Here is a 26,812-nt window from a genome sequence, read left to right as displayed (position 1 = left end):
GCGGAGCGGCTGGGCCCGTGAGCCATGGCCGCTGAGCCTGCGCGTCCGGAGCCTGTGCTCCGCAACGGGAGAGGCCACAGCAGTGAGAGGCCTGCGTACCGCAAAAAACAAACAAACAAACAAACAAACATCCATGGCTCTCCGTGGCTCCCAAAGCTCACTGTCCGCCATCTACCTTCAACCTACTCTTCCGAACTACCTCCCACTCTCATCCTCCGTTCACAGCAAGTCCACAAGCACACACTCTGCATGTGCCGAGCTCTGAGCCAGGCTCGGGGCAGGGAGAAAGCTGAAGATGGGGCTTGTCATCGGATCCAGCCAAGCCGGTTTACTCCCTGCCCCAGAATCAGCCTTGTAGAGGCTATACCCACTGCTGGGAATGCCCTCCCTTCTCCTTGATTCTAACCCTAACTCTCTCCGAAGTTAGAAACGACAGAAACCAGCTGTGGGAAACCAGAGTGGATCGATCTAACCTACCATTGCTTAAAGATGTAGATGCAGACATTGACATATGAATAGACATAGGGATATAGACATATAGAGAGAAACATATGGGTAGACAAATGGATATACTTACAGGCCTATAAATAGGCATACACCTATTATGATCCCACCAGCAATGTACATGAGTTCCAACTTCTTGACATCCTCTCCAACTGTTATATTCTTTTTTCTTTTTAAAATTATAGCCATCCTAATTGACGTGAAGTGGTATTTCATTGTGATTTTGATTTGCATTTCTCTAATGACTAATGATTTTGAGCATCTTTTCATGTACTTATTGGCCATTTGTATATCTTCTTTAGAGAAATGTCTATTCAAGTTCCTTGCCCACCTTTTAATTGGGTTTTTGTATTTTTGTGGTTGAGTTGTAGGAGTTCTTTATATATTCTGGATTTTAAACCCTTATTAGATGTATTATTTGCAAATATTTTCTCCCATCGTGTGGGTTGTCTTTTTACTCTCTTGATGCTGTCCTTTGAGGCACAAAAGTTTTTAATCTAATGAAGTCCAATTCATCTTTTTCTTTTGTTACCTGTGCCTTTGGGGTCATATTTAAGAAACCATTAAAGTCCCGAACAGGGACTTCCCTGATGGTGCAGTGGTTAAGAATCCACCGGCCAATGCAGGGGACGCGGGCTCGAGCCCTGGTCCGGGAAGATCCCACATGCCTCAGAGCAACTAAGCCCGTGCACCACAACTACTGAGCCTGTGCTCTAGAGCCCGCGAGCCACAACTACTGAGCCTGCGCACCACAACTACCGAAGCCCACGCGCCTAGAGCTCGTGCTCCACAACAAGAGAAGCCACTGCGATGAGAAGCCTGCGCACCACAACGAAGAGCAGCCCCACTCGCCGCAACTAGAGAAAGCCCATGCACAGCAACGGAGACCCGACGCAGCCAAATATAAATAAATAAATAAATAAATAAAATTTTTTTAAAAAAAGAAACCATTGCCAAATCCAAGGTCATGCAAAATTTCCTCTAGGCTTTCTTCTAACAGTTTTATAGTTTTAGCTCTTAAAATTTAGGTCCTAGCTCGTGCTCCACAACAAGAGAAGCCACTGCGATGAGAAGCCTGCGCACCGCAACGAAGAGCAGCCCCACTCGCCGCAACTAGAGAAAGCCCATGCACAGCAACGGAGACCCAATGCAGCCAAATATAAATAAATAAATAAATAAAATTTTTTTTAAAAAAGAAACCATTGCCAAATCCAAGGTCATGCAAATTTTCCTCTAGGCTTTCTTCTAACAGTTTTATAGTTTTAGCTCTTAAAATTTAGGTCCTTGATCCACTTTGAGTTAATTTTTGTGTATGGTATAAAGAAGGGGTCCAACTTCATTCTTTCGTGTGGATATCTAGTTTTCTCAGCACCATTTGTTGAAGAGAACATTTTTCTTCATTGAACGATCTTGGCACCCTTGTTGAAAGTCAATTGACTGTAAACGTTAAGGCTTTATTTCTGGGCTCTCAATTCTATTCTATTGGTCTATATATCTATTGTTCTGCAAATACTACTCTGTTTTGATTACAGTCACTTTGTACCAGTTTTGAAATCTAGGTCCCTTGAAACCCCTTATGAATTCCAGGATGAGTTTTCCCATTTCTGTAAAAAAAATATATATACTGTTGGGCTTTTGATAGGGATTGCACTGAATTTGTAATCTGTATATCCCTTTGGGTAGTATTGTTATCTTAACAATATTAGATCTCCCAATTTGTGAACACAACTCCATTTATTTTTTAGGATCTCCTGATTGCCATTTTAATAGGGGATTCTTAAAAGTGGGAATGCCTACAGAACTGAAAGACTTGAATCCCTAATGGTCAAATTTGAGGTCGATGGGAAAGACTCATTTCTCTAATAGACACAGCGTAGAATGATTTCAGAAATACCACAGATTACTTCAGTAGAATCTATCCAGTGTCCCTAGGCTTGGGGGAAGCCGAATTAAAAGACAAAAGTTGTTTCAGAGCCTTTGGTCTGCTTTTCCTTCTCTATTAGTGCGCAGTTAACGAACAGTATGTGGAAATAGTAGCTTGCTGAAAGATGCTTTATTGCATGGATCACGACTCAAAATGAACCTCCTGCGATTGCACCACAGTGGCTTTAAGCATTCCTAACCATTTTCTAGGACTTTCCTGCTTTCTGCGCAGGCTAGTTTAATTCTCTCGAGGACCACCAGATGGCAGCAAGAGCACGGCTACAAAGAGTTCAGGAGTAGAGGAAAGGATGAGTGGCACATGGTGGACCTGGGACACTCACTTTGAGTGGGAAGCTGCCCGATGCCCATGGGAGGACACGCTCAACATAAGAATAGCTATGGAATTGTTCGAATACCAACATTTTTCTATATTATGCACCTGTAACTTATATAAAATTGTACATCAACTATACTTCAATTAAAAGAAAAAGAAACAAAGGTTTACGTACAGAAAGGTGGCCATTTTTCAAAAGGCAAAATCTTTTTCGAAAATGTTCAACAAAAGCGAATGACTAAATTACATCCCCATGATGACTTAGCCATATGATGGAATATTATGGTGTTTACAAAGAACATGAGAAAGAACATGTCATTCTCATGATGACATGAGAAAGTACCCATGCTTCCGTACTAAGTGGCAAAAGCGAGACACTCTATAATATAAGCATGATGATTCCATCTGTGTAAATATACATGTATTTGTATGTATGCGTAGAAAAACAGATGGAAGGTTAACCGAGATCCTTCCTGGGTGGTAGGGATCAGGGGTGACTTTTAGAAGTGGGTTTCATTTTTTTCAAAATGCTCTAATACGCCTGAATTAAATGTATAATCTGAAAAAAATACACACGTATGTGTCAAACCTGGACAGACTTTTACTTTAATGAAGCAACTTCTTTCTACGTACATTTCAAAACACACACACACACACACACACACACACACACACACACAAGAAACCAGCATTTTCCTTTAATACTGCAGGTGGAGGAAATGAGGAGAAAATTAAGGATAGTAAAGATCTGTCTCCCCGCCCTCCACATCTCTCTCCCCCATGTGAAGACACACCAAAAAGGCAGCCACCTGCAAGGCAGGAGGAGAGCCCTCGCCAGCTGTTCCGCAGTTATAGCCCTTTATAATAAGCTGGTAATCTAGTAAGTAAACTGCTCTTCTGGTTCTGGGAGGAGGGAGTCGTGGGAACCCCCGATTTATAACTGGTTGGTTAGAAGTACTGGAGGCCTGGACCCTGAAGTGGAGGTGGCGGCTGTACTGTGGGACTGAGCCCCTCACCCGTGGCGTCTGACATGGACTCCGGGTAGAGAGGGTCAGGACTGAATTGAGCTGTGGGACACACAGCTGGTGTCGGAGAATTGCTCAGTGTGAGAAAATCCCCCCACTCCCAATCTGGTGTCAGAAGGTTCGATCCCTGGTCGGGGAATCGGGGTCCTACAAGCCATGCAGCACAGCCAAAAAAAAAAAAAAAAAGAAGCACTGGGACTGGTGTCAGAAATACTGAAGGCCGAGGGAAAAAAAGTTTTCCCTCTTACGTGTGAGTTGCCTTCCCTGGACACAGGCTGGGCAGGCATGGAGTGACTGGTCCCGGACTGGGGGAGGCCGATTCCCCTCTGGGCCCAGGCCCCGAGCTGCTTACCGCCACCTGCCCGTGAGGCAGCAGCTGCTGAAACAAACGATCACACATTTAGTGGCTCAAGGCCACGCAAGTCCATCAGCTCACACTTCCGTGGTCAGAGGCCCAGCACGCCTGGCTGCTGTCTCTGCTCTGGGCGGCACAAGGCTGAAATCAAGGCGCTGGCCGGGCTGCGTTCCTTACCTGGAGGCTCTAGGGAGGGTCCGCCTACAGGTCACTCCTCTCGTTGGCTGAGTCCAGGTCCACGTGACTGCAGGATGGCGGTTCCTGTTTCCTTGCGGCTGTCAGCTCCTAGAAGCCTAGAACATTCCCTGACTCGGCCCTTCGAGCCGGCGACAGCGGCTCAGATCCCTCACCTGCCTCTTCTTCAGCGGAATCTCTCCGACTTCAGGTGGGACCGCTTCTCTGCTTTTAAGGGCTCGCGGGATTAGATTGGACCCACCTGAACCCACCTGAATAACTCAGGATCATCTCCCCATCTCCAGGTCCTTAATCACATTTTCAAAGTCCCTTTGCCATGTAAGGTAACAGATTCACAGGTTCCAGGGATTAGGATGCGGACGTCTTTGGGGGGTAGTTATTCCACCTGCCACACCCCCTTCTTGCTTTCCCAGGTCTCTTGTGGTTTGTGGCAGTTTCCCCTCTCGCTGTCAGAGCTCATAGGGGTCACCCACTGGCTATCTTCTTCTCCCATTATTCTGGCATCACCACGGCCAAGCCCTGGGGAAGGATCCCTTTTCCTGACCAGCACCCCCAGCACAACAGCTGAGCCTTCTCCCTTCTCCGGGTGATGACTTCCTGCTCCGTCAACTGGAGCCTTGTCCCTCAGAACATGAGAAGTTCTCCTTTGCAGTTCCCAGCCTGGCCCTATAACAAAGGGAAAGTAACTTGGATTCTGTACCTCTTGGAGGATCTTCAGCCACAGGGAGCATGACGGGCACCGTTGGTGCCCAGATGGAACCCTCTTGGTTGGGTTGGGTTGAGCTGGGTTCAGTTACCGGGATCATCACATTTTGCTCCCTGCGTCAACTTCTTCCCTCCAGGTCTATACCCCACTCAGAGTGGACCCAGGCCAGTTCACACAGGGTGGCCCCAGGAGAGCAAGCGTGAGACAGAGCGGGAGATAAAGAACTTTCTTCACCTTTTCCTTGCTGTGGTTCATCCCATGCACTGATGAGAAGAAATAGAACCAAAGAGTGATAACATTTTACCCACTCAGATTTGACCAAACACAGCTGGAGAAGCCTCAGGTCACAGCAGCCAGTACCCTCCAGGATGCAGGCTCCAGAGAATCCTTTTATCCACAAATTCTCCCCATTGGTGGCCTCATTTGTGATCTGCTGCCCAAACTCTTCCCAAACTCCTCCTGGGCCATTGACCAGTTGCCATGTGTAGCCCTGCTTCCAATCATTGCTTACTTCCTTTGATGTAAGTGACCTCGTTGCCAGGGTAATCAGCAGTGGAACATGGGCCTCGGGTCTTGACCTTTAACTCTACTTCACTGGATTCTTGGCATGTTCTTGGCTCATTTCCCTTTTGTGGTTGTAAAAATGCACACACCCTTCCACATTTCTTGTCCTCGTTTCTCCTGACTTTGCTGTTCTCTTCCTATGAAGTCTGTCTGGCCTATACATGTTACCTGGAGTTTGCTAACTCAATTCCTTTTGTCTCTTACAGCATTTTTTTTTTTAAATCTGGCAAAACTACTTACTGGATAGGGCTGTGTGCTCCATGGGCCTCACACCAGCTGGCACACTGTGTCTGGCTGTCCCTCTCCTACTGATGCTATAATTAAACTGTAGATCTGGGAGGTGACAGTCTCTCCTGCGTCTATCATAGAGTTCCCCATCAGCACTTCATCTAATGGTTTCATCCATTGACAATCTCTGCTTAAATCACCTATTTCATCAGAGGTTGCAAAATTGATGTTTCTAAGTTGTCGTCCTTTAAACACATATTAAGTAGAATATTTCTGTTAAAATTTTTGTTTCCTTATCAGTCATGGCCGTTTGTTTATCCTGAAATAAAGTTTGTACAAGAAAGGCTGGGTTTATTTCCTATTCATTGTTGTTAGTTGCCAATTTTCTGGAAAAAAAGAATGGGCTTGTGCCCTAGTTACTTTCAACGATGATCCATGACCACATGTTTCTTGATCGCTGAAACTTTTCCTTATCTTTGCTCTTAATGAACTTAAATATCTACTGAATGCTGAGAAGTCTGAAATGGTCCCTTTGTGCCTCTGGGGTGAGCTTCAAGTTGCTCACTTTATCCTGACTGGTCTTCGTCCACTGTATACAAATCGCTTAGCACATGGTTGTAAATTGCCCTTCAGTGTTCTATAAGGGATTTGGGGTTATGTGTTCTCCTTCCTCTAGGTACATCATAAGCCCCGGGAGGGTGGGGCAGTGTCTTATAGTTTCCTATCTATGGATCTAGGGCAAGTTCAGGTGTCTAGAGGGGTCTGGTCATTAGTTGTAGCCTGAGTAGATGTGAACTTGGTCATTCCTTCAGTCCTCAACCTGAGGCCACAGCAATTTCCTTTGTCCTTGTTCTGGGTGAGAACAGTGGTGCATTCCAACACGAACTCACTGACACCAATCGGGTGTCCTACAACAATTCAATTCAGTTCTGACCTTACTTGGAGGTGGGGCAGACCCTACAGGTTAAAGGGCAAGGTCCCAACAAGATTGTCCCCACTTCAGATCCCAGCTGCAGACAACACTGACTTCTGCCTGACTTGGCTACAAATTCAGGGGTTCCCGTGACCGCCCCCTCAGTTTCAATAATTCATTAGAATGACCCACAGAACTCAGGAAAGTGCTATACTTACAATCACCATTTTATTATAAAGGATACAAATGAACAGCCAGATGAAGAGATACATAGGGGGTGAGGGCTGGAAGGCTCGTGAGCACAAAAGCTCCCATCCACTTGGAGTCAGGATGTGTTATCTTCGTGATACATCCATATGCTCAACAACCAGGAAACCTTGTTGTCCAGAGTTTTTATTAGAGTTTCATTACAAAGGCACGATTGATTAAATCACTAGCCATGTGCTTGGATTCAATCTCCAGCCCTCCTGTTCTCTTGGAAGGTTGGGGGAGGGGGTGGGGCTGAAAGTTTCAACCCTCTCATCACACACTTGGCATTTCTGGCATGGCCAAGCCATCCTTCAAAACTATCTAAGGACACACAACTCGTTAGCCTAACTCAGGGAGGGTTGGAAGAGGCTCCTTATGAATACAAAATACACCCTATCAGGAAATTCCAAGGGTTTTTTGAAGCTTGGAACTGGAGAAAAGACCAGATCTATTCGTTCTTATATGACAAGCAAGTTGGTATATGTGGCAGTAATGAAACTTTAAGTGGATATATGAGGTTAAAGCACTTATATCTTCAAGTATCTTGGAAGCTAAGCCAGAGGATAAAGCCTTTATATTTGGCAAGAAGATACTCATGGATGGGGGAGAAAAGGTAGGCTCAGAAGGAAATGACAACAGTTATATATATACATGTATAATATATTATATATATATATATATAAAACAACTGCTGATATCTATCTGTCTATCTATCTACCTATCTATATCTATCTATCATCTATCTATCTATCTCTCTATCTATCTATCATCTATCTCAACAGTTATAATCCAAGCCTTTGGAGAGTTTGCAGGTGTAAGAAGAGGCCAGGTCATTACTGGTTTCAGAGACCTCTATTCGGCAGGGGCAGACAGGGTCTTGGGTACAGAGGAAAAGAGACGGGTGGTGGGCGGGGTGGAGGAGTATGAGAGCAAGATCATGGAATTACGGGAACAAAGGGGCAGGTAAAGGGCTTCACTTTGGGAAAAGAGCCCTCTTCTAAGACTTGAAGGAAAAGGAAGGAGTTAGTAATTGGGAAAATACAGAATGGTTGACAAATACAGTGCACATAAACCTGGACGAGAGCAAATGTTTTCAATAACGGAGGTCACACACGGAACAAGACTTCAGCAAGGCGAGGTGAGACTTTACGAAGGACGTGGAGGTCTTGATTTCAAGAGGAGTTGAAGAAGCGAGGGAAGAAGTAGTGGGGACCGTCAAGGGAAGAATGGTCTACTCTTTCACACAGTGAACCGATTCTTTAAAAGCAATTGCCTGTCAGGGGTGGGGGAGGCCATGGATGTGCACTAAACTGTTCAGATGAGATTACAGAGAAAGAAGAGGACCGGAGATTAGCTCCTCAGCACCGCCTCCTCAAGGGGCCTCAATGCAGCCAGTCATGGTATAAAGCACATGGTGGGATTTCCGCTCTCCTCTTCTGCCGAACAGAGGGGGCAGAGGGGGTGTCGTGCTTCAGACAGTGTTTGAGAGGACAAATAAACTTTGCGGGCTGGCCCACTGACGATGATAATAGCTTTTCCTTCCTAGAAAACAGCCTCGTGCCTTAGTCATAAGCCAAATTTCTAATCATACCAGTCATCTGAAAAACATAGATTGTGGCCATCAGGTCAAGCTATTTTGAATAGATTAGATAACTTAATAGTATTATTAGAAAATCGAAGCCCTATCTAGCAGGCCTACAGCAGTGCTTATAAGTCATCTTTCTAAATAAAGCACAATATTTATTACGTACAATGATGTTTGCTATCAATCACGGCTACTATGTTATACCAATAAAGGTAATACGATGGAGTACAGTAATACCATTCATTCAGGCTTGGGTTTGTAAATTTTGTAGTTTATTAACCATAAAAAAAAAAAACCCAATTGCCTGATGGTCTCTAGAAGTTTCTTCCAGCATTATTATTCCAGGAATCTATACCTTCTGAATAAGTGCATCTCACTGACAATAGAATGTATCGCTGCTCCACAACTTCCTGGTGACTGCACTGTCTAGAAAGAAAGAAATAGATGCGCAAGAATAATACATATCCAAGCAGTTAGAACCATTGGTTGAAAGAGACAGAAAAAAACACAAAAAGAAAGAAGGAAGCGTATCTGAGAAGGTGACTATTACCAGGGACAATTTTGGGTACTTGTTGACAGAGAACCTGATGCGGGAACCAAGTATAGCCGGTGGCAGGTATCTCGGTTGGCGGTGGAGCTTTGGACGGGGCAGCAGGCACTCTTGGCTGGCTACCCAACTGCCATCCACCGCTGTTTACACCCCCCCTTTTTGGAGCCACTTTTAAGTTACAGGTAGCTGCAACTTGAAACGTAAGAGAGTTTGCTGGATGAGGCTTCTAATAAGATACCCTGGGTGGGTACCCTCCCCCTTTCTGTTCCTCCAACCTGACCATGAACCCGCCACCTGGAGGTGCAATAGCCACTCTCAGTGCCATGAAGACTCAAATGAACGACTAAAGAGGGTGGAGCCAGGAAGAGCTGGGGATGAGTGTGCCCCAGGGGACCCTGGTCATGTCTGGAGGCATTTTTGGTTGTTGCACTCGGGGATGGTGCTACTGCACCCGGTGGGTAGAGACCAGGGATGTAGCCCAACATCTTACACTACCCAAGACAGCCCCTACCGCGAAGAACTAACTATCCAGCCCCGAATACCAAGTGCCACGGTGGAGATTATCTGCTCCTGGGGAAAGTCTAATGGAGCTGTTGTGTGAGTCCTAGATTGCCTGCCTTAGGATTTCTTGTTATGGGAAGAAAAAACCCAATCGTTTAAGCTCCTGAGTTGGGCTATCTGTTATTTGTGGCTGAGCGAATCCCAAGTTGCTACAGCAGGGAAGCTCTTTGATTTAAGGGTAATCTCCAGATGACACTTCCTTTAGATGATTCTTACTGGCACTTTCCACGATTGTATGGGACAACCCGACCCATCTTTGAAACAGAGAGACGACAACCATTCAGTAGCTTCTTCTGCTAGAAGATGCCAACACCAACGGTCCCCTCCACCCACGTCGCCAGTAGGATCGGCTGGGTCCAAGATCACAGGCCTAAACGAGAGATTAGAAGTCATGAGAGGCATGTTTTTTAGAACCAGTGGCCTCAGAATCGGGGGCCCATTCTACTCTTTGTAATAAAACAATGTGTCCTTCTAGCTTAGACGTCCGTATTCAAATGTACCAATAACAGTTCAAAGTGATTTCCTAGAATTAAATCGTATTTGTCACAAAAGTTTTGAAAGCTGTTCATTATTATACACATGAAGGCATTCCATAAACATCTCTCCATGCTAGGGCAACTGAAATATAATGTATCATTTAATCAACTCTACTGTCAAGTAGGTCACACCCATGGTAGGCAAGCCATGGTGTCTTGTTGCCTTTTTTTTTTTCTCCTCTATTCTTTCTCGATGTTTCTTTCTTTTCTCTCTTTTCTTTTGCTGCCACTGTTTTGGTTCCCTGCTGCTGGTGCTGAGTGGATACACTAAGATTCCTTCCTATTCCTGAAGGATAAAGGTTTTGTGGGATGGAGGTTGGAAAGGGAAGATAAAACCTGATCTAATAAACAGCCTGCAGGATACACCGGCAGCGAATAATAGCATTATTTCTCAGGAACACACTTCCAACTTCCACACCTTTTAGACCTGCTAATGAATCCATGTTTTCCTTCTGACCTAGAAAGATGAAAGCAACTCAGGGACCTGGTACCTTGGTCTTTCCTTCTTTATTCCTCCTGGATGACATTTCTCCTGCCTCCCTGGGATTTTTCCCCTGGAGACTGTGGGTGGCTCTGAGGCTCAGCACACTCCCTTCTCAGTTTCATATGAGGAATAATGGATCAGGACCCCGTGGGAGGTGAATTCAGGTCACCAAAATAGCGTTGGAGGGAATCAGGTTAAGAAATGGAGGGGGATGAGGTTTGGGGCACCTTTTTCTCTGGATCTGGGTCAGGAGGAAGTTCCTCACAATCTCATCAGCAAAGTTGTAGTTGACCGTCCAGAAGACACAGAGATGCTGATATTTTGTGACCAACTCCAGGACCGTCCGGAAACCTTCGGCCGTGTCAAAATCCTGCGCCCCGCTCCCCTGCTCCCAGGCATAGATGGTGAGCAGCTCCAAGGCATATTTGGGGGGCAGAGACCCCTTTTTCTTCAGTTTGCTTCCACACTGAGGGAAGAGTGGAAACATCAGACGATACTGGTTAAAGCAGGAAGGCGAAATGAGCGTAGCAAGAGCCGTAGAGGGTGCACGTGAAGGACTGCTGGGGCCGCAGTAGGGCACCCAAGTCTTGAGACGCAGTGCTGGGACTGGTCTCGGAAGGGTCACTTTGCAGCTTAAAGGCAGCCCACGCGAGCTTCCTTGTTGTGCTTTGGCTTTATGTGACTTCCTAGAGTTATAACATAGTACCATTTACTAAAGACTCACTGTGTGCTAATTATGGGGCCAGACATTCCACCTATGTCATTCCTTCCTGATCCCCCAACATCCCTACACAGTGGGCAGAGGTCGCCATGATGAAGTCATGGGGAAGTGAGGTGACTTGCTCAAGGTCACCCTGTAGCCCTGAGCCTCTGAGCACCCTGGGGCTGGGTGTAGACGTGGAAACCACAGGGTTCAGTCTCCTCGGGTTTCAGGAAGCTGGACACAGAAAGGAGACATCTCCTGAAAGAGCTGCTATTGTCCTGGGTGTCTGCTGTCATGAAAATACTCAGAAACTACCCTGTGAGCAAGACTGATGGAAGTGAAAGGAGGCGAAGCAGTATAGAAAATGCAGCCCCTGGTGCTGCCTGTCGCTTCAACCTGCCTTCCAAGAGGTAGCATCTGTGCCTATTCATTATGGACACCCAGCAGCAGATAAGCCATGCTGGTGACTTGTAGGCATGAAAATCCCAACTTCATCTGCCCTTGGGAGGCACGATAACTTGGATTCCTGCAGAATTCTTTGGGTGTCAGAGCAAAAGCAAAATAAACCATGTGTAGCAGCTTTGTTGGTAGGAGATGCTTACATCTGACCCATCTCTAGGGGGCTGGTGATGGGAACTCCACAGAGATACTCAGGGTTAGGCGTGGGAAGATTCTGTAATGTGGTCCAGTCCCCAGCACGGGAGACTGTGAGCACCTGGTAAGTGCTGCTTTCATGGTCACAGAGTACTGATAGAAATAATAACCAGATGACCAGGACAAGAGCTGTCATACCCATTTGTACCAGTGCTTCACCAGGCGAATTAAATCCTTCAGTTTGGTGGGCCGGGAGCAAACGAAATTGCGCTGTAGCTCTGTGAAACAGGTAGAAAATTCTCCCCCCAGGGCGTCTGAGGATTTATGCAAACAGATGAGGTCAGCATAGATCCTGGGGCTGGGTGTACAGCCAGACTTCAGTTCACCTAACATGGGGAAGAAATTTACATTATGCTTTAATCTGCACAGAAAGTAACAGATTTCAAAACACTGTTGACAACTATAATTTAATTCTGGGAAATTATTTTGAACTCTATTAGTGTATGTGAGTTACTGATGTCTAAGATATCGGGGCATCTCCAGAGTAATGAGATATTAAAACTTACATGGTTTATATGAGTATAGGTGGTATTTATTATTAAAGCGTTATCTAGACCTGCACTGTCCGATAGGGGAGCCATCAAATAGCCATCAGGTGGCTATTTGCATTCAAACTCATCAAAGGAAAATCAAATGAAAAATTTAGTTCCTTACTCGTACTAGCAACATTTCACGCTCTCAATAGATACAGAACACAGATATAGGACGTTTTCGTTATCCCAGAAAGGCCTTCTGGACAGTGCTGATCTGAAGTTTGCAAACTGTGGCCCCCAGGCTAAATCTGGCCGCCTGCTTGTTTTTGTAAATAAAGCTTCATCGGAACACAGTCACACCCACTTATTAATGTATCGTCTATGGCTGTTTTCAAGCTACAAAGGCAGAGTTGAGCAGTTGTGACAGATACCTTATGGTCCTTAAAGCTGAAAATATTTGCTATCTTGCCTTTTATTAAAAAAGTTAGCTGACCCCTATCTATATACTGTCGTTTCCTCTCTAAAGACCCTAAGAACCGTTCAGAGGGAAGGTACCAGAGTCTTCTTGATTCTGATTTGGAAAATGCCTGAAATAGCCTTGGTTCCTTTTAATACACCACTGTGTATCTGGCACTCACGAATTGAATTTCTAAAGGAGTTTTTGCCTAAGATTAAAGGCGAACACCCAGATTTCCTGTCTTTGCCTCAGAATTTCTCCCACAGTCTGTTTTTTCATTTCCTTCCCTAATACTTGAGGCATTTTATCTATAAATGTGTACTGAATTCCCATGTACCCCATTCTTTGACAGATGTTGTGAATGACACCATGGGAGTATAAGATGTGGATCTGGCCCTCGTAGGGATAAAATAAACGAGAATGAAAATGTATACAGGTGTAAGGTATTGCTGTCATCATGGATGCCACCTGTTGGGGCACTGGACCAGGTCCGATTAGTAAGTCACGTGACTTTCCCTCTTCCCTCTCCCCCCCCCCCCCCCCGCCCCCACACCAGAATCCCTCTTTCCCTCGTCCAGAAGCTCAAATCTTAGGAGCCTTACCTAGGGCATTAAATGCAGGCAGCACATCAAACTCAACACTTTCCTTGAGGACTCCGCGCCCCCCCCCGCCCCCACACCAGAATCCCTCTTTCCCTCGTCCAGAAGCTCAAATCTTAGGAGCCTTACCTAGGGCATTAAATGCAGGCAGCACATCAAACTCAACACTTTCCTTGAGGACTCTGGATTTCAGAGTGAAACTCAGCACCCGGGGAGCCTTCCATTTTGAAATCTCAAACTTCACTTCAAAATTCTTCTCCTGCTGACAGGCTTCCAGCTGCTTATGGATTTCCTTGATGATGTTGCATCTCTCGTTTTTTTGGGAGGTGTAGCTTTTCAGCGAGTCCGCGAACACAACAAGGTCGGCATCGGAGCCAGTCTTCAGAGCCGTGCCTTTGGCGGTTGACCCCCCCTAGGGAAGAAAGGCAAATCGAGGTACAGCATTTTCTAGAGCTTGAGCCCTCACCCCCATGGGCTGGCGCCCGTTGGGCTAATTAATGAGGTTGCCAGGAGCAGTGCCAAGTTCGAGTCTCCAGTTAGGGCTGATTCCATTTTCCAAACAAGTAGAATCATCGGGTTCCAAAGGTGGCTCATCTCATGCCATTTGATGTGTGAATTCGCCCACAAACAATGGATGGGCTCGTTATAAATGACCTGCTTCTCAAGTCAACTTCCTAAAGATTTCTGGTAAAGACGTAGGTAGCTTTACAGACTCACAGACATGGAGAACAAACTAGTGGTTACAGTGGGGAGAGGGAAGTGGGGAGGGGCACTGCCGGGGTGGGGGCGTAAGAGGTGTAAGCTATTAGCAATAAAATAAGCTACCAGGTTATATTGTACAACATGCGGTATATAGCCAATATTTTATAATAACTATAAATGGAGTACAACCTTTAAAAATTGTGAATCACTATACGGTACACCTGTAACTTATATAATATTGTACAGCAACTATACTTCAATAAACATAAATAAATTTTAAAAAGACACCATAGTGAGAAAAAAAATCCTCAACTAATAGTGAAAATCTAAAATTCTCCCCCTAGATAAAACAAAATTCGAATGAATCAATATGCAATGAGCAAATTTTCAACACAAGGCACTGTATTAATATCGGCTGAATGTGCTCTGTCAGACATTCTATAGATCCCTTTGCATACTTGATCTTATGAAATACAGTCCTCAAGATGTCCATTTACAGTATACTGGACAAACAAACAAAAAAGAGTATGTAGCTTTATTTGAATTCCTGTGACCTGAAATAAATCAAACTAAAGGCAAGCCTGATGTCATCTCTTCCCTCCTGCAATCTGGTGACCACTGGATGAATATTCATCATTTAGATGCAGGGGTCGGCAAACTTTCTGTAAAGCATTAGATGATACGTATTTTAGGTCTTGTGGGCTACGTGTGTCTCTGCCACATAAGTTTCTACTTCCCCCTCCTCACTTTTCCCCTCCCCGTCCTCCTCCTTTTCCTCTTTCTCTTCCTCCTCTCCCTTCTTGTCCTTCTTCTTCAACTATGTAAAAATGTAAAAGCACTCTTAGCTCGCTGGCCCTGGCTGGCCAAGCTCTGCACGAGGCAGCGTAGGCAGGCACACAGGTTCATTCTGTGTGTTTTGTGAAGTTCTCCCTGAAGGCACAGCTCCTTAGCTGACGGGCCTCTTTGAGGGTGGGTCAGGGAGGAGCCATCTTCACACGGAGCTCTCTCAATGCCACAGCTTGGTGGCGAGGGGAGGGAGTGGAGCTTCCTGTACACAGAGGCTCAGTTAATCCCTGGTCCATGCCACTTCATTCATGCAGCTGGTCTCCCGGGCCACAGCCCCCTCCCTACATCCTCCGGGTGGCACCTCCCCCATCACCTCAGCAGACAACTTTCTTGCAACCAACTTCAGGAAGATAGAAAGCGCAACTTCTTATGGGCCAAAGGCTCTCTTCCTATTTTCTTCTTTGACGTGTCATTAACATTTCTTATTTATTTACTATCATGTTAATGAGAGGCTGGGGAAGGAGAGGACAAAATGAGTGCTTCCACAATGGTTCACTGACCATGAACACAGCCAGTCTTGTTTTCCCTCAAATTAACCTCGTGAGACATTTTACTCACGGCGCATGGGACGTCAGTACTGGCCCCCAGACCCGTCCCAGGGCAGCATGCACACAGATCTGTTATTTGCATCACGGCAAATGTTTTTGCTCACAGGTCAGCACTTTTCTCCCTCCCTTCTTGTGACCCTGGACACACAGTTATCTGGTTGGTGGCCAACAGACGGAGGCAAGTGTGTCAGCGCGTGACCTTGGAGTCTTGGACCAGGGTGGCCCCATCTGCTGAATCTCTAGCTCAGTTGATGGGATGAAAGGAAACTAGGAAGACCGTCACTTTTTGGTTTAATACGCACGGAGCTTAGAATCTGCTGTGGTTCAAATGGTGGCCCCCCGAAAAGAGATGTCTGCTGGCGACATGTGTAAATGTGATGTTCTTTGGAAAAAGGGTCTTTATAGATGTAATTAAGTTAGGGATCTGCGGGCCCTAAATTCCGTGACAGATGTTCTTAGAAGGGAAGAGAAGAAAGACCCAGAGGGAAGGCGAGGGGGGCGGGGAGGGAGGCAGAGACTGGAGTGATGCACTACAAGCCAAGCACTGGCGAGCGTTGCCAGCAGCTCTCGGAGGTTAACACAGAATCGGAAGTCTACTGTGATTAGAACTCGGCACTTTCACTGCCATGGGCTGGGCTCCATCCCTGGTCGGGGAACTAGGGTGCCGCAGGCCGCACAGTGTGCGCCCCCCAAAAGTCTATTGTGAATGGCGTAAGCGGTGCATCAGCACCGTCCACTGAAAACCAGGGTCCTAGTTGCCCATCTCCCCAGCTTCCCTCCCTCATCCTTTGTCCTCACATTTCCAGTGGTCACAAGCATTGCAGAGTTACAGGAACGGCTTAGTCCCCGCCAATAACAAAGAGAAAGGCCATTGCTCACCTTGACAATCTTCTGACACTTTGTAGTTGAATGTCGAAAGCAATTTTCTTTAAGGAACTTACAGATGACGTCAACAGCTTTCTTGATCTGATCTAGGAAAGTCTTGCTGGGCTGGAGAAAGTCCTTGATGAACTTATCTAGAAGATGGCCTGGGGTCACGTAGAGCGGTGCAGGCTGTGGAAGGAGCCCACTGTGAGATGCCCCCGGCCAGCCGCCTGTCCCCCACCCCCGCTTCCTCCCCTGCCTGCTCTGCTCCCCCATCTCTCCCTCCTGCTCCCAACTCCCCCGCTGGTACCTTTGTCACCCTGAGTTCTTGCACTGACATATCCCAAGAGCATACCTGAGAGTTTCGGGTGGTACCCAAGATCCCCCAGAAACAGAACCTCTCCTGGTTGTTCCTCTTACCCTCTAGAAGGGATCTGGATCCTCCTCTCGACAGGTCTGTGAAGACCTGGCTCCAAATTACTGTCTAGTTTCCACTTTCTGCTCTGGGATCATCCACAAATGGCCAGCACCTCTTGGCTTCTCGTACTGCTCGGTTCCTTCCTTATTTTCCCATTTATTATAGGTATTTTTGACTTCTGATGATCACATTATCCCTTTTTCAAGGTTCTATCAGCCTCTGTTAAACACCCTGTGCCCAGGTGGATCGGTTTCCCTGAACTGCCGTACCAAATCACGTTTCTAGACGTCTGCAATAAAAGCGTAGGCAGGGCCAGGCTCCCTCCAAGGGGTCTCGGGGAAGTCCTTCCTTGGGTCTTCCAGCTTCTGGCAGTCCACGGCCTTCCTTGTCTTGTGGCCGCATCACGCTGACCCCTGCCTCTGTTGTCACGTGGCTTTCTCCCTTCTGTGTCTGTGTCCCTGTGTGTCTTCTTATAAGGGCACCAGTCATTGGATTCAGGGCCCACGCTGATCCAGGATGACCTCTTAAGTGGTAATACCTGCAAAGACCCTACTTCCAAAGAAGGTCACATTCTGAGGATCCGGGTGGACATGAATCTTGCGGGACACTATTTAGCCCTCCACCCCAGGGGATGCTGTTCCCTCTAAGTGTGTTGAAGACAGGGCTGTCCTGGAGTCAGAGGGGCTGTGTGTTCAGTCTGAAGGGACAGTTACCTGCTCTCTAATCCAATGGGACCGTGGAGGGTTGGACCTGCTCACTCCCTTGTACCTGTGGTCACTTCTGGAAGGAAACCATATTCTGATGTCTAAATGGGGTCTGACACGTGCATAAAAGTGAAGTTCTCTCCTCTTCAGTAGAAAACATCAGATGGGATGTGCTCCATGGACCACAGGTCATGACACCTCACCTGAGCATCTTCTCTTCCCTGTTCTGCATGCTCTGGTCAGGCCTCAGTCTGCAGAGGCAGTTTACTTCTTGCTAGTGGGGGGGAGAATAGTGATGTTCCCCCCCTCCACACACACACAAAGTCCACTTCCTGCTCTATGACTATGTTACCCTATATGGAAAATGGGACTTTGCGGATATGATCAAATTTGTGTTGATAGATGTGCTTCTCCTTTGGGGGATGGGAGGGGAAAAACCAATGCACCTGGCCCTTCATTAGTTCTCCCATTTGCAGCCTCGCTTCTCGCTCTCGCCCCCAACGCCTGTTTCAGTAGAGCTCAGAGGTTGTCTCAGCATCCGCAGGGGTGACTGCCACCCACGTCTCCTGGGCTCTGCTCCATTTCATCTGTCACCACCTTCTCACCTGCTTTCTCTCTTGCAGAAACTAAGTGAAATCTCTCATCTGCAGGTTCCCGCCTTTTCTCTTTGTTCAATTTTGCACTTGACTATCATTTTAATGGAAGGGGAGGTCCCTAATGGAGTGTTATAGACTGAATTGTGTCCCCCTAAAAGATATGTTGAAGTCCCAACCTCTAGGCCCTATGAATGTGACCTTATATGGAAATAGGGTCTTTGCAAAGAGGTAATCAAGTTAAGACGAGGTCATTACTGTGGGTCCTAATCCAGTACGACTGGTGTCCTTATAAGAAGAGGAGAGAGACACAGAGACAGACATGCCTGGAGGGAGGACATTGTGAAGACACACAAGAGAAGGCCATGTGACAACGGAGGCAGAGATTGGAGTGTTGCTGTCACAAGCCACGGACTGCTAACGACCACCGGAAGCTGGAAGAGGTGAGGAAGGACTTTTCCCTAGAGCCTTCAGAGGGAGCATGGCCCTGTCAACATCTTGATCTTGGATTTCTAGCCCCCAAAAACTGTGAAAGAGAAAATTTCTGTTGCTTTAAGCCACCAGTGCATGGTGCTTTGTCACGGCACCTCTGGGAAACCAACTCACGGTGATCTTGGATAAGACTGCAGTCCGAGTATCGGGAGGGCCCTGCCTGCAGCAGGACACGAGCTATATTGGAAAGCCCTCTCACCAGAACATTCCAGGACAGTCCAGGTGACTCGTTCAGCCTGAGAGAAGATAACCAGATTTGAGCTTCTTGTTTTAGCAGCTGCCAGCAGGTGTTATCTTTGCTCACATTACTGGTTGGGTCAGTTGGATCCAAGATTACTGGCCTATTAATTTGATGAAAAAAAAATCAGTTGGGAGAAGAAATCATCTTGGGGGAAAGAGGCCTGGACTGGACGTCTGGAAACCTGGATTTTACCTCCTGCAGTTCCTCCCAATTGCTGAAGTGCTCTAAGATGTCTAGCCTCTCTGTGTCTAGTGTTCTCTGCTTTACAGACATGTTCCATTCATAACCTAATAAAATGGTCTCCTCTTTCTGCGGACCCCTCCTCTCTTTGCCCCTTCCTTCTATGGGGGGAAGTGTTTGCTTTGGGGACAAAATGTGACAATGGTTTAGAATGTGAAAAGCATCGAAGCGTCCCTCTTTCAGACAGACCTCTCTTTGCCTCCCTACCCACTGCTGCTGGCATTCTTTTGGTGCATCCTTGGCTGGGAAAGACAGGGATGCACCCTCATTCTAAGGGGGTAAAGCCTGGCATGTAGATAAAGAGGTAAGCAGAGAGGGCCGTGGGAAGCTTGGTACCTCGGGGATCGGAGGTGGCCCAGCAGGATGTTGCGGACGGTATTATCCTCAAAGTTGTAGTTGACTGTCCAATAGACACACAGCTGCTCCTGCTGCCTGATAAGCTCCAGAACAGTCCTGACACCTTCAACTATATCAAAGTCTTCTGCTCCACAGCCCTGTTCCCAGGCATAGATCGTGAGCAGCTCCAGCGCATACAGGGGCAGCAGGGATGAATCCTTCAGCTTTTCCTGGCACTGTGGAAGGAGAAAAGTGTAGTAGATCATTTGGAACCCAGTTCCGCCCATGCCAGGGGTCTGAAATCAAGAAACTAGAAGTCTGGGGCTTCCCTGGTGGCGCAGTGGTTGAGAGCCCGCCTGCCGATGTGGGGGACATGGGTTCGTGCCCCGGTCCGGGAAGATCCCACGTGCCGCAGAGCGGCTGGGCCCGTAAGACATGGCCGCTGAGCCTGCGCGTCCGGAGCCTGTGCTCCGCAACGGGAGAGGCCACAACAGTGAGAGGCCCGCGTACCGCAAAAAAAAAAAAAAGAAACTAGAAGTCTATAGGAAGTCACTGTCCCCTGTCAATGATTGAAATGATATCATGGCTAAAATTCGAGGGACTGACAATAGCAAGTGTTGATAAGAATGTGGAGCACCTGAAATTGTCATACACTGCTGACAGGAGTGTGATTTGGTACAACCATTTGAGAAAACTATTTGGGTGTATTTACTAAAGTTGTATATATATATATATATATATTCCACAAATTTATTCATATATGCCATGTGTATATGTATACACATATACATATATATTCATATATGTATATATACACAGATAAGGTATATATAATGTATATATGTACAATGTGTGTATATATATAAGGTATATGTGTGTATATATGTGTATATATATATATATACACATATATACACACACATACATATATAAAGTATACCTTATAGCACAGCAGTCTCACTCCTGCATATTTACCCAAGAGGAATGACTGCTTAAGTTCACAAAAAGACATGTAGGGGAATATCCACTGTAACCTAATTCATAATAGCCCCAATTTGGGAACGACCCATATGTCCCTCAGCAGTAAAATGCATCCATGTACAGTGCATTAATGCAATGGAATAATACAAAACAATGAAGAACCACTACTCCCTGCAACAACACGGACAAATCTCTCAGGCATAATATTGAGCAAAAGATGGCAAGCACGAAGTATATGCAGTATGATTCCATTGACATCAAGTTTAAAAACAAGCAAAACTAATTTGTGGTAACAGATGTTAGTATAGTGGTTTGTTTGAGGGGAGTATAGACTGGGAGTGGACATCCTGCTGGAGCGCAGGAAATGTGCCCTATTTTGATCTGGGTGTTGCCTGAAAGGCTATAAAAACACATTGAGCTGTATTCTTTTTTTTTTTCTTTGCCCGCATGGCATGTGGGATCTTAGTTCTCCCACCAGGGTTCAAACCAGCACCCCCTGCACTGCAAGGGCAGTATCTTAACCATTGGACCACCAGGAAATCCCTGAGCTGTATCCTTAACATTGTGGTACTTTACCCAACGTGAATTATCTCAGTAAAAGGGAAACGGATGATAGCAATAGACATGCAATTTGAAGTTTACCTTTTGACACCAGTACTTTACCAAGAGGATCAAATCCTTCAGCTTGCTGGGATGGTTGCTAAAAAACTTCTCCTGGAGTTCAGTAAAGCAGATTGAGAACTCACCGGGGCTGGCTTTCACCATATCCAAGGATCTTTTGAGCTCTCGATAGGTGCAGAGGCTGGGCTTCTCACTTAAGCCTGGTATGAAACAGCAACAGAACTTTTGGTTTTCATGGAACCTGGCTTTGGTGAGCCCACAAAGAAGGCTGGATGTGGTTTGGTAGCACATGTTCACTGCTTCATCTGTAAGAGGACTGGTGCATTTACATAAAAGGTGAGGGGTGGCTTGTCCTGCTATATAATAAAATGTAGTTAGGCTAATATTTAGTAAAGAAAGTAATTTAAAAATTTCTCAGTAGTTTACTTTTCTCAGAAAGCGACCATTATTGTTTCCGTCTGGGAAAGGTTATCTGTTTGGAATGTGTAGCTCTGCCGCCATCTGGTGGCAGCTTCTCGGTACTACATGTGAGGAAGAGCTGATTTCTCGTTCTCACATCATTCTTTGCGAGATGGAGTGCAGCCAGCAGAGGGCGCTCTGGCCTAATCTCCAGCCACCGTGCTCTGAACCAGAGGACAGAACATAGGATTTCCTAGGAATTCTGAGTCACACTCTGTCTCTTCACCTTGACTCCAGCCTTCCTTTGAGTCAGGCACGTATACTCAACCCTTATCATCCTAAAGGTCCTGCAAGTTAGCTGTTTCTAGCCTTGATCTTACAGTTGGCAAAAGTGGGTTAGTAGTAAGACCAGGATGAGAATTCAAGGCTGCCTACCTTGCAAACTGGTGCATTTTTCTCTGCACTAGGTCACCTTTCTGCGAATGTAAGTCATCAGGGTGTGTGTGTGTGTGTGTGTGTGTGTGTGTGTGTGTGTGTGTGTGTGTCCACCTTGAAGGCACTGGGCCTGGGGCTTAAAAGACCTGGGCTTTTATTCTAGTTCTGTCAGTAACTGGCTGTGTGGCCCTGGACACATTCATTTCATTCTGCTTCCTCGCTTGTTTAATGAGGGGTTGAATTCCAGCTCTGGTATTTAAGTTTGTGATAATATATGTACCTATGCTTGAGACTAAGCCGTGACTATGCTTAGTCTTACCCATTCAATCAACCATCCATCCATCTAGTCAACCATCCATCCATCCATCCATCCAACCGTCTATCCATTCAAACAGTTGCCCGTGGAAGATCTTTGCCTTGATGTTGACCTGATTAGAGGCACATTCCAAATACCAGCTCCAGCTGAACTTTTCCCAGATGTTTGCCCCATCCTCTGCCTCTAACCAGCATTTATTCTAGTCTAAATCCTCCAGTGTAGTCCGCAGAACAGCAGCAATATCATGGCTCTGGTTAGAAATATAGAATCCTGGACCCCAATCTCCTGAATCAGAACCTGCATTTTAACAAGTTTCTCAGGTGATTTGTGTGCATGTCACAGTTTGAGATGCTCTACTCCAGAGTCTAGAACATTTCCTCCAAAGTCAACTAGGAAATAAGGGAGAAATTCTACAGAAGGGAGTAAGCTCAGGGCAGGAGGAATCTCCTCTTTTGAAAGTCAACGGTCTCTCGGGACTTTCCTGGTGGTCCGGTGGTTAAGACTCCGCACTTCCACTGCAGGGGGTGCAGGTTCCATCCCTGGTAGGGGAACTAAGATCCTGCATGCCTCACAGTGAGAAAAGAAAGAAAGAAAGGAAAGAAAGGAAGGAAGGAAGAAAGAAAGGAAGGAAGGAAGAGAGAGAGAGAAAGAGAGAGAGAGAGAAAGAAAGAAAGGAAGGAAGGAGGGAAAGAAAGTCTATGGTCCCTCATTTTGGAAAGCACCAGTGGTATTTATTCAGATGCCAGGCTATCTACCACCCCTTTTTCTGGCTTTGCTCTCTTGACAAGCCCCTCGAGACCCGAACCTCCACCCCCACCACACACCCAGGGGGGCTCACCCAGAGCGTTGAACGCAGGCAGCACCTCAAAAGTGACGCTCTGCTGTTTTGTGGACAGCTGGATGGTGAGCTTGCCATTGATGCTCTGCGTCTCCATCTTGGCTGCCAGCTTCATTGTGAGCTCACAGAGTTTCAACTGTGCCCAGATTTTGCTGAGGAGGTCGTGTTGGCTTTTCTTCTGATCCTGGAATTTTTCAAGGCCACCGATGAAGATGACGAGGGTACCATCGGAGTTGCCCCTCAAGACCGTTCTCCGGCCATAGGAGCCACCCTGCCAGCAACAGAGAAGTGGATGTGAGACTCTGAACCCTTTGGGGTCACAGGGCACCCCGACAGGCAGAAATATTTCTCACCTCAAGCAAAAGCCCCAAATGTCAACATAGTCTAAAAGCGGAGTGGCAGATGTTCATTTGTCCACCCAAAGAACTGAATCGGGATGCCCATAGCATCACTTTTTTAAAAAATAAATTTACTTATTGTATTATTTATTTATTATTTTTGGCTGTGTTGGGTCTTCGTTGCTGCGCGCGGGCTTTCTCTAGTTGCGGCGAACGGGGGCTACTCTTCGTTGTGGTGCACCAGCTTCTCATTGCGGTGGCTTCTCTCGTTGTGCAGCACATGCTCTAGGCGCATGGGCTTCAGTAGTTGTGGCACACGGGCTCAGTAATTGTGGCTCACGGGCTCAGTAGTTGTGGCACACGGGCTTTGTTGCTCCACGGCATGTGGGATCTTCCCGGACCAGGGCTCGAACCCATGTCCCCTGCCTTGGCAGGCGGATTCTCAACCACTGCACTGCCTGGGAAGCCCCATAGCAGCACTCTTCCTACGAGCCCCAAACTGGAGGCAACTCGAATGGCCATCAGCAGTAGAATGGACAAATGTGGTGTATTCATACAGGGAACACATGACAGCAATGAAGTGATAAACAACAGCTGCACACAACAACATAAATTTCGTCAACAGATGGGTCAAAAAACCCCCCACACTAAAGCCACACAGTGCCTGATTTCTTTTATACAGGGTGACCAACCTGTCTGGTTTACCCTGGACATACTCAGTTTCAGCACCAAGAGGCCCATGTCCCAGAAAACCCTTCAGTCACGGGCAAGCTGGGATGGTTGGTCACTCTATACAAAGTTTAAAAATAGGCAAAACTAATCTATGCTATGCTGTCAGAAGTCAGGAGAGTGGTTGCCTGGGGTTGGGGGTAGTGACTGGATGGGGGGTTCAGGGGCTCTTGGGTCGGGGCTGGGAATATTTTATTTCTTGATCTGGGTGTAGGTTACACATGTATGTTGTTTGTGGCAATCCATCAGGCTGTACACTTAGATCTGTGCACTTTTTGTATGTATTATTAATATTTTAATCAGAAAAAAGTTAACAATATTGAGAGGGAGGATGGTATAGTGGTTAAGGGTACATGCTCCCAAACAGATTACCTGAGCTTAAAATGCCAGGTCGGATGCCAACTATTATATAACTTCCCCACGCTTCAGTTTCCTCATCTGGGCCAAGGCAGGAGACACCAAGTGTCTAGCTATCTTTACGGCTAGGGCTCGTGGGTGTGTGTAAGGGCAGAGGCCAGAAAGCGCTGTGACTACAGAGAAGCGGGATGCCGGTGCCGGAGAGCATGGCGTTTGTGGTGGGCATCCATAAGCCCCTCCCCACCCTAGGGTCCTGGCCCCTTCCCAGTACCCTTTCTTCCCCAAAGGTCCAGAATCTTCAGCCTCAACCCTGGGATTTGTGCCCATAGCACCAAACATTTCTAACTGAGGACAGCTCCCCACCCCTTGCTGTTGAGAAGACACAGAGCATCCGTGGGTAGATTTACTGAAGTCTTGTAGACTCAGTTTACTCCTCTGTAAAATGGGGAGGACAAAAACAATAAAAGTAACCACAGCTAATTTACTGCACTAACTTTGTACCAACCCTGTGCAAGAACATTATGTGCTTAAGCCTCATAACACTTTGCAATGAGTATTATTTCTCTCCCATTTTACAATTCAGACACTGAGGCACAGAGAGGTTAAGCAACCTGCCCTGGGTCACCCAGTAGTAAGGGGTAGAACCGGCCCCAACCTGTACTCCTAAACTCTACACCATATCCCACCATCTCACTCGAGTGTGGGGCTAGACAAGACGAAGTCTTGTGTGCCCAGGGCCCGGCACACAGTAGGTGCTCAGCACCAAGTTGCTCTGCCTTCTGGGTCCCAGAAGCCCTGACCCCAGCCTTCTACTCACTTTGGCCACACCGGTCACCAGGGGGAACTGCTCAGCTTCCTGCAGGACTGCACAGATGGTGTCCACGGTCTGGTCGATCTGTTTCTGACAGTCTTCAAAGGGCCTCAGATTGTCCTGGATAAACTCACCCAGTTTCTGGGCAGGCCATTCGTAGAGATGGGACTCCCAGTTGCCCATTGCTCTGGCTGGCTGCTGAGATGACAGCTAATGGCAGAGCTGGAGGCAGAAGAGAATGAGGAACTCCTGTGCCCGAAGACTGAAACCGAAACTCATGTCTGGGAAAACGAAACTCACAGAACCTTCCCAACCGGCTGCCTCAGTCCAGGGTTTTGCACTCCCCCAAGCTGTGATGATCAGCCTTTCAACTGCTCTCAAGGAGTACTTGTGGTTAAAAATGCAGCTTCTGGAGCTGGACTATGAGGGCTTGATACATGCGAGATCTGTGTCCTTGAGCACATTGCCAGTCCTTTTTGTGCCTTGATTCCCCCATCTATAAAATGCGGATAACAATGGTACCTGTCTCACAGGCTTAATGCAAGGATTAAAGACTTGCAAAGTGCTTAGAACAGGACCTGGCACATGGCTAGAGCTGTAAAGTGTTTGTTAAGCAAATAACTTCATAGGGGGCCAAAGGTCATCTTTTTTCTTTTTTTTTTAATTGAAGTATAGCTGATTTACAATGTTGTGTTAGTTTCAGGTATACAGCAAAGTGATTCAGTTATATCTATATATAGTTTTTTTAGATTATTTTCCCAGAGGTCATCTTTTGAGGCTCTTTCGCCTTCTCCCTGTTCCCAATGGCCTGGGAACTCAGTTTATGAGAACAGCGAGGAGAAAGAGACCCAGAGAGGGCGCTGACTTGTTCAGGGACACACAGCAAGGCAAGGGCTCAGCCACTCGGGTTTTAGTTCTGCCACCGAGCAAACACAGGTCCCAAGAGGTCTGTGTCTGTGTGCCCAGTTCCTCAGCACACACATGGACACCTGCCAGGTTTCATCGGGCACTTACCCCACCCAGCAAGGAAGGAAAACAGGCCCAGGAGCACACAGGCCAGGGAGGAGACAGATGTGCAACTCTTGTGTCCAGGAACATGAAAATGAAACTCCCAGGCAGCTCCCACTGGCTTCCTCTGTAACACAGAAGGCAAACATCTCCAAGGTGGGACAGAAGCAGACCCCTTCTCTGTTGTGATGATTAATTTTGTGTCAACTTGGCTAGGACCATGGTACTCAGATATTTGGTCAAACAGTCTTCTAGATCTTTTTTTGAAGGTATTTTTGAGATGAGATCAACATTTAAATCAGTAAACTTCAAGGAAAGCAGATTACTCTCTATAATGTGGGTGGGCCTCATCCAATCAGGTGAAGGCATGAATAGAAAAAAAGCCTGGGGACTTCCT

At 46.6% G+C, this 26,812-nt stretch overlaps 1 protein-coding gene across 3 annotated transcripts; it reads right to left on the bottom strand.

Moving 5' to 3' along the window:
• Nucleotides 1-6,966: 6,966 nt before the first annotated feature.
• Nucleotides 6,967-25,642, bottom strand: OAS2 (2'-5'-oligoadenylate synthetase 2). 3 transcript variants are annotated; one of them, XM_007104646.4, is made up of 11 exons: nucleotides 25,414-25,642; nucleotides 23,173-23,443; nucleotides 21,206-21,384; nucleotides 19,583-19,818; nucleotides 18,965-19,106; nucleotides 16,574-16,747; nucleotides 13,728-14,010; nucleotides 12,208-12,395; nucleotides 10,940-11,178; nucleotides 9,909-10,062; nucleotides 6,967-9,007 (listed from the first exon to the last, which is right to left on the bottom strand). In XM_007104646.4, exons 1-11 carry the CDS (start codon nucleotides 25,588-25,590, stop codon nucleotides 8,918-8,920), a joined length of 2,133 nt encoding a protein of 710 aa, XP_007104708.1. In that variant the 5' UTR covers nucleotides 25,591-25,642; the 3' UTR covers nucleotides 6,967-8,917. The 3 variants fall into 3 exon arrangements, with proteins under 3 accessions (XP_007104708.1, XP_054936374.1, XP_054936375.1); XM_055080399.1 differs by having other exon boundaries at nucleotides 6,967-8,594; XM_055080400.1 differs by lacking the exon at nucleotides 9,909-10,062.
• Between the last annotated feature and the right edge of the window lie 1,170 nt (nucleotides 25,643-26,812).

Source organism: Physeter macrocephalus, chromosome 19 (assembly GCF_002837175.3).
Source record: "Physeter macrocephalus isolate SW-GA chromosome 19, ASM283717v5, whole genome shotgun sequence".
Lineage (NCBI taxonomy): Eukaryota > Metazoa > Chordata > Mammalia > Artiodactyla > Physeteridae > Physeter > Physeter macrocephalus.
The sequence above is the reverse complement of the archived record's forward strand: the minus strand, read 5'-3'. Positions and strand labels throughout refer to the sequence as shown.